The 8,105-nt window shown below is 40.5% G+C and overlaps 1 protein-coding gene across 1 annotated transcript in view; it reads left to right on the plus strand.

The window, feature by feature from the left end:
• The first annotated feature begins 7,187 nt into the window (after positions 1-7,187).
• LOC108804897 (gastricsin-like) overlaps positions 7,188-8,105 on the plus strand; it is a 16,206-nt gene continuing 15,288 nt past the window's right edge. The window contains exon 1 of the mRNA XM_018576812.1: positions 7,188-7,243. Coding sequence (XP_018432314.1) covers positions 7,188-7,243 — 56 coding nt within the window. The remainder of the gene's footprint in view (positions 7,244-8,105) is intronic.

The following is an 8,105-nucleotide window of genomic DNA, read 5'->3' on the forward strand; positions in this document are numbered from 1 at the left end:
TATCAACATAATTCAGTTCATACAGGTACATGACATATTTCAGAACCATTAAAAAACTTATATAATTGATATCCAGTGGCACGTGGTGCTCCCATTGTGTTTCGCTGAATGCTTCTTCAGGGGATCAAAGGCAAATTATCTAATGGGAACAAGTATTTCACAAAATAATTACATGCAGCAATACATTAAATCTTATAACTTTCTTAATTCTTTTTAGTGGCTCATATTCATATTGCATTGGCACTCAAGGTAGGATCATGCAGCACAGGGGACCCATCCCTAAATTAATAATAATATATGCTACCTTGCCAGGCTTATTTTGTAAAGTGCTATACAAACTGTTGGCACTAAATAAATCCTGAATAATAATAATAACAACAACAATATTATTATTATTATTATTAATATATGTATTATTATTTTAATTACTAAAATATTTTTAAGCTTAAAATTGTGTTTTTAATACCTCGTCACCTCCTTCAATGCTGAGCTCCATGGCTTTTCTCAAGCCCCTTCCAATTCTCTGCGACTCCCTACCCCAATCTATCTCCTCTGTCTGCCTTTAGGTGATCTCTGAAAACCAGGGGCGTAACTAGAATTCACAGGGCCCCCCAGCAAAATTTTGTATGGGTGCCCCCCACCCAACCCCCCCTCTGCCCTGGGCCCAATATCGACCGTGTGGGTCACTATGGCGGTAGTTACACCACTGCATGAGGGAGCAGTGTCAGGATGAAAATGAGGAGATGTGGGTGAGCAGTGTCAGGATGAAGATGAGGAGATGTGGGGGAGCAGTGTCAGGGTGATAACGAGGAGATGTGAGGGAGCAGTGTCATGATAAAAATGGGGAGATGTGGGGGAACAGTGTCAGGATGAAGACGAGGAGATGTGGGGGAGCAGTGTCAGGATGAAGACAAGGAGATGTGGGGGGAGCAGTGTCAGGATGAAGATGAGATAAAAGGGAGCAATGTCAGGATGGAGAGAAGTAGGGGAACAGTGTCAAGGGGGCTAAGAACAAAAAACGCCATGGCAGAAAGAAAACCCAACAGTGCTTTTAACAGGAGGTGGACAGTGGAGTACAGTGACTGCTGTAGGGAAGATGAAATGTCAGAGAAGAGAGCGGGTGACAATGCAGATAGAGAGAAGAATGACTGTAGAGGAACTGTGCTGATTGTTACTGCTGTCCATGACAAGACTAGTCACAGCGGAGCATGGCATGATACTCCAGCAGAGATGCATCTATAGAGTTGAAGCAAAGTGCAGCAGAAATAATTAGTGCACAGACATGGGGGCAGTGTAGGCTCAATACCGGACGTCTAGAGAACTTTTATGACACCATGGGAGAATGAAAGGTGACATGGGGATAGTGCAGCTGGGCAGAGGTTAATCAGTAAACTGTCACATCTGTTATCTCTGAGAGATAGAGGGAGGAAACGCATGAGGTGAGGCACAGGGAGCTTACTAACTGATCTCTACTCACTGTGTTGGAAGTTCTCCGTCTATTTCTTGGCTTCTGCTGGCTCTGATGTCAGAGCCGAAAAGATTACTCCTCCCAGTGGCTGCAGGCACACAACAGTTGCTTGAAAAGGTGTGTGCAGCTGCGATACTAAGAAAAAAAAGTGACTCAGCCCGCTCCTGACCGGGCCTCCCTCTGCCCCGGGCCCCATAGCGACCACGTGGGTTGCTATGGCAGTAGTTATGTCACTGCTGAAAACTAACCTCTTCAGAGACGCCTATACCACCTCCTCTTAAAACCTATATGCCTACCCCTTCAATCTGCTCATCCCTCACAGTTTTTCCCATCTGTATCACTTGCCTCCTGCTCGTCTGTATCACTTGCCTCCTGCTCGTCTGTATCACTTGCCCTAGATTGTAAGCTCTTACGAGCATGGCCCTTCTAATCTTTTTGTCTATAGATTTCTAACACAATAAAATAATTTTTGCAAAATATTATTGCAAAAAGAAAGCATATTTTTTCAATGCCACATACCTTTAAGGAGCTTGAAGTGATGAAGGAGGCCTCTCTTGTAGCTCCGTTCTCAAAACCCCTGAATACTGGAACAGGTGAGTCGGGGCTCAGAGGGACACGAGTGCCGGAAGACTTCTCTGCAGGCAGAAGTGCTGGTCCTGATGACAATCTTCTGGATGAAGACAATGCAGGAGATGCACAACAGAAGAAGCAGTGCAGGAAGAGCCGAGATCAGGTGCTAGCTGAGTCAAACCGCGTGGTCGATGAGGTACCAATTTAGCAGGCAGGATCGTAGTCAAGGACAGGCTGAGGTCAGCAACATGTGGACAATGCAGTACAGGACAGCAGGCAGAAGCAGAGTCAGGAAAAAGCCATGGTCAGGGAAGACAGAGGATCAGCAGAATGATCAGGACAAGCCGGGTCGGTACCAGAAAACAGGGTCAGGATGCAGGATTACAGTATGCAGGAAGCTGATGATATATTGTCATTACTAAATATTTCTAAAGGTGTGTTTTTTGTTATTTTAAAGATATAGGTAAAGGCCAGCTTTAACTGGCCTGCGTGCAGTCCAGACCTTTCACCAAATGAAAATATTTTGCTCATGTTGAAATAAAAAATACGACAAAGGAGACCCAAGACTGTTGAGCAGTTAGAATCCTATATCAGGCAAAAATTGTACAACCTTACTCTCCCAAAACTTCAGCAACTGGTCTCCTCAGTTCCCAGGCATTTACAGAGTGTTGTTAAAAGAAGAGGGGATGTTAGACCGTGGTAAACATGGCCCTGTCCCAACTTTTTTGAGACGTGTTGCTGCCATCAATTTCAAAATTACCTTATTTTTTTCTTAAAATGTTACATTTTCTCAGTTTAAACATTTCATATGTTTTCTATTTTCTATTGTGAAAAAAAAAATGGGTTTATGAGATTTGCAAATCATTGCATTCTGTTTTTATATAGATTTTACACAACGTCCCAACTTTTTTGGAATTGGGGTTGTAGTAGGGGCACTGGAAGCATAGCTGCAGAGGGAAACCCTATGGCCATAAGCTGTTCTCTCTTGAACAATTCAGGAGGAAGGCAGGCCGCAGCAAATTGAGGGGAGGAAATTCTACAGCCAGGGGAAAGTATGGGCAGCAGAAAAAATTAAACGTAGGATCCTACGGCCATATCTGCCTGCCCTTCCTTAACTGCTTCCCATCCGCAGGGCATTCAAAAAACGCTGGAGGGGAGCCTTCTAGATGTGGGTAGGCGTCTTAAAATGTCCTTCCCGCCCCCACTCGTGCGCTGGAGATTAGAGGGAGATCAGTACATGATCTCTCTTCTATCCCTTCTAGGTTCTGTGACTGCAGCTTCTTTGGGGGTCCCTAGGTGACATTAGGGGTCTTGGAGTTCCCTGATGTCTCCCTAAAGAGGACCTGTCATGTAAATTAGCTATCACATAGGGGTCAAAAGTTTTTGAAGAGCTGACAGAACCAGGTTGAGATACCATGGAGTCAAAGGTGGAACAATCTGAGCAACACTCTCTACAATAGCCTCTCTACAATAGCCTATACCAAGGAATCAGGAACAAGTGATCTTTGAAAAAGGATTGCTAGAGCTGAGATCTGTCCTATCGTATAACTCAAGACTAAATTTACCCAGACCAGATTGGAAAAAGGTCTGGAAGCCACAGATAACATGCATGGGCATGTCCAACACATTTAAAAAAGTGTTGCAGTGCTGTTCCCTCAGAATGCTTGTGATACATACAACGTGTTGCAGCACAAAATCTACAGGGGGATGTAACACCAGTCTGAAAAATACATGCCAGACTCCACAAAAAAGGGCAAGGCCCTACTACTTACCGTGTCAGATGGAGAGCACCTTGCGACAAGCAGACACATGAACAAGGTACTGGAGAGTGATAATGCAGGACACAGTAAACAAGCTGTATTCCAGACAATATTCACTACTCAGGTGTGTAGACTCCCAAGGCACAGGATTATGCCAGCAGGTGTATCACGGCTCTGGACCTGTATACATTGCGGCTCAATAACACAGTACACTAGGGATCTGAAGAGTGCCACAAGTGCCCCAAGATCACATTACAGGCAGGTGCCACATCTTTTTCATGGCGAGGTCTGGGTATGGCTTCCAAGACAGCCGGAACTTCGAACCACACATTTGTATAATTAGCAACATATGATACTTATTTCACAGTGTTCTGATAGGAAAGCCCAACACAACACCCATAGATGTGAAAAATATTGGCAACATTTATTATGCTATTATGGCTTAAATTAAAAGCTCCTAAACAGTTTTTCCTTTGTTCTAGGAGGCAAAATAAACTGGATAAGCAGCACTTGGTTGCAAAAACTGGTATAGACAAAATATAGAATCAATATTATGGCTGAGGGAGCTTTATTTTCCATTGACAAATTAGGTGACAATTTTACCAAACCTTAAATGAAACGTATGTATGTACATATATTTTAATAATTTTACCAGCAATGTCTGTTTATCCCCACCCTGCCGGTGTTCCCTCTCACAACCACTCTACCTCCCAACTGTCTACCTTACGTTTTACCTTTATATTTTCCTTCGTATATTTGCCTCACTCCTATGTTTCCCAACCTCCTGCCCAAGTTTGCATATCTCCCCACCTCCACATGTATTCCTACATGTCATTGCCCCAAACCTTGCACCCTACACATATAAATTAAAATAACATAATTTAAAAATAAAATATAAACGCTAAAGTTAATTCTACTTAGATGCTGGAATACGCCCTGGGTTTGTTCTTGAGAAAGGTGTTGGCCAATGGAGAGGGGAAGGGGATGCCCAAACAGGAGTACGCCTGGCAGGACCGGTCCAGTGTCCTGCCACTCTACTATCTCAATCTGTGGTTTCTTTCGGAATCCTCTGTATTCCTACTATGCAGGAATCTGATCCTCCCAGTACTCGTCTTCCCTTATTCTACCTATTTGTGTTCCCCCATCTATTTCATGTTGTCTCTCTTCTTTTCTCTTCCTTGTAGACTTGTGCGCCATCAAAAAAATTGTTCTGTTTCGCTTCGTTTCGGAATATCCGTTATTTCGTATTTCGTAATTCGTAACTGAACTCAATTCGGATTCGTACGAAATACGAATTTTCGTTAGTGGCGGTTATATTTTCGTAACTTTACGAACATTCGTTATGATGAAGTTAAAAAGCAAAATACCTTTGTTAATATTGGAGTGGTAGTTGTTTTTTTATCCGAAATACGAATTCCGTTAACGGATTCCGTATTCCGAATTCCGTATTTCGGACTTTAAAAAAAACTACCATCAACTCCAATATAAATGTACTTTGCTTTTTACCTTCAATATAACGAATGTTCGTAATGGAACGAAAATACGTCAACGGAATTTCGTATTTCCTGCCTGTATTTGTAATGCAACTCTCAGCAGCAGAAGAGAACCTCTGATTGGTCAACCAAAACGAAAATCGAATTCCGTTAACGGATTCCGTATTCCAAATTCCGTATTTCGGACTTTAAAAAAAACTACCATCAACTCCAATATAAATGTACTTTGCTTTTTACCTTCAATATAACGAATGTTCGTAATGGAACGAAAATACGTCAACGGAATTTCGTATTTCCTGCCTGTATTTGTAATGCAACTCTCAGCAGCAGAAGAGAACCTCTGATTGGTCAACCAAAACGAAATACGAATTCCGTTAACGGATTCTGTATTCCGAGTTCCGTATTTCGGACTTTAAAAAAAAAAACTACCATCAACTCCAATATAAATGTACTTTGCTTTTTACCTTCAATATAACGAATGTTCGTAACGGAACGAAAATACGTCAACGGAATTTCGTATTTACTGCCTGTATTTGTAATGCAACTCTCAGCAGCAGAAGAGAACCTCTGATTGGTCAACCAAAACGAAATACGAATTCCGTTAACGGATTCCGTATTCCGAATTCCGTATTTCGGACTTTAAAAAAAAAACTACCATCAACTCCAATATAAATGTACTTTGCTTTTTAACTTTAATATAACGAATGTTCGTAACGGAACGAAAATACGTCAACGGAATTTCGTATTTCCTGCCTGTGTGTGTAACTGTGTATTGTAATGCATCAGCAGCAGCGGATCCGTATCTCGGATTAAAAAAAAATCTTGTCATGCTGTTCAACCTCATTTACAGGGGTAATATTAGTTCCTGTTTCAAAGAAATTCGGATCCGAAATTCGTTAACGGAATTTCGTATTTCGGATATAATTCGGAAACTGCCATTCGGATTTCGGATGCTCCGAAATTCGGAATTTCAGGAAAATTCGTACGAATTTCGATTCGTAACGAAACGAATCGCACATGTCTACTTCCTTGTAATGAGCTATAGTTTCTTACTGAACATAGCCTATTGATACTCATACAACCACATTTGTGCTGTACCCGGAGATATGACCAGCTTGTTTGACTTTCTCATTATGAGAAAGATGCTTGAATTTCATTTGCAGTACTTTGCTGAATTATTATTATTATTATTAATTATTATGTTTTTATCCCCCCCCCCCCTCCTTTTTCTTACAATGTCTTCTGTACTTTGATTATATTGTTGAGTTTTATTTTGATTATTGTACTGCTTCTGTATTATGCTTATGTAAGTGGAAAAAAAAAAAAGACGCTAAAGTTAATAAGTTCCTTAGTCAATTTCACACCTAGTGCACGTTCAAGAGACCAACGATATATAGTATATTAAGATTTTAAAAAATACCATAGCAGTTTTGATGTATTAACAAGTTTAAATATAGCAAGCTTTTTACATCATTGTGTATTCCCCCAACTAAATCTGAATGTCTGCCATTAAAAAGTAAACATTTTGCATGGGACTATTTTTATAACCATACAATCAGCTAATTATATGGCAGTACAAATATGCATATCTTGATCTGTAATAACACATCTCAGTCCTTCAAAGAAGGACTGCAAAGAAATTGGTTGTAGAAAGAAAACCTCAAAGTGAAGGGCAATAGATAAGTGGTTCTTGGCATCCATGTAAATGTTTCACTATCTCAGTCAAACAAATCTGTCTTATCATTTGGAAATTTAAATGGAAATATTGCATCTTTGAGATAAGGTCTTTGATAGCTCTAAAGGTGACAAAGAAACCTGTGGGGCAGTTTTACAGTATAAAAAGAATAATTTTAGATAGTTCATGCCATATCTTACCAAAGTGAAGAGAGACAAATCATGAAGTGGGTGGTGTTCACGTTTATGTGCCTTCAGCTATCAGAGGGGCTGGTAAGGTGAGTCCCACCCATATGGTACTTTACCCTTAGCATGAACAGAGAGTGCTTTAAGCTAGCCAAATGGGCTCTAATACAATATAGATTTCAGCAAGTTTAATGCAATTGTTTGACTGTATTGGTAAATTATAATAATGCATGATTACAAAAAATGCCTCTACATTGACAAAAACGAGTAACACAGGGGAAACAAAACAAAGATATATAGCATGAACAAAAACTGCTGTCAATTGACAGGTGTCAGTAAATAGATCTTTAAAATGATAGTTTTACCAAAAGAAATTGATTTTTGTGTGCATGCATTCTGCAATTAAGTATGTGTGCATGCGTTCTGCATGCAATTATTCAATCTTCTGGATCAGGCATCACTGAGTTTATGGTTATAATTATCAGCAATGGGCATATATGATAAATTACCTTACTATGAATTTATTGAAACCTTACAAAACAATCTGCTACAGTGACTTGAATGGTAATGTATTTATGTGAATGGCCAAGCAGATGCATGATTAATTGTATTGGGCACAACGGGTGGCAGAACACTCTTTTCCAATGCAGTGGTTGACTAAAAGTTCCATGTACGCTATCCTGTCACAGTGATTGGTGAAAGTAATCCTGCTCTTCTACCTCCTTCCTCTGTGCACTGAGTATATACAATGAAAGTGTTGTTCCATATCCTGATTCTTTTCCCCTCTGCTTCCTTTGAAGAGCTTAAATAAAATTAATGTTAACACAGCAGAGTAAAACTCTGTCCCCTTATTTAAAAAAAGGCCACCTAGAAGGTTAAATGAGGGAAGGGGAAGAAGAGGTACAGACAAGGGCTGTCGCTTTACCAGGGTAGCTCCAAGCAAGTTGCTTATGC

The sequence above is a fragment of the Nanorana parkeri genome, unplaced genomic scaffold (genome assembly GCF_000935625.1).
Source record: "Nanorana parkeri isolate BGI_ZX_2015 unplaced genomic scaffold, ASM93562v1 scaffold77, whole genome shotgun sequence".
Taxonomy (NCBI): domain Eukaryota; kingdom Metazoa; phylum Chordata; class Amphibia; order Anura; family Dicroglossidae; genus Nanorana; species Nanorana parkeri.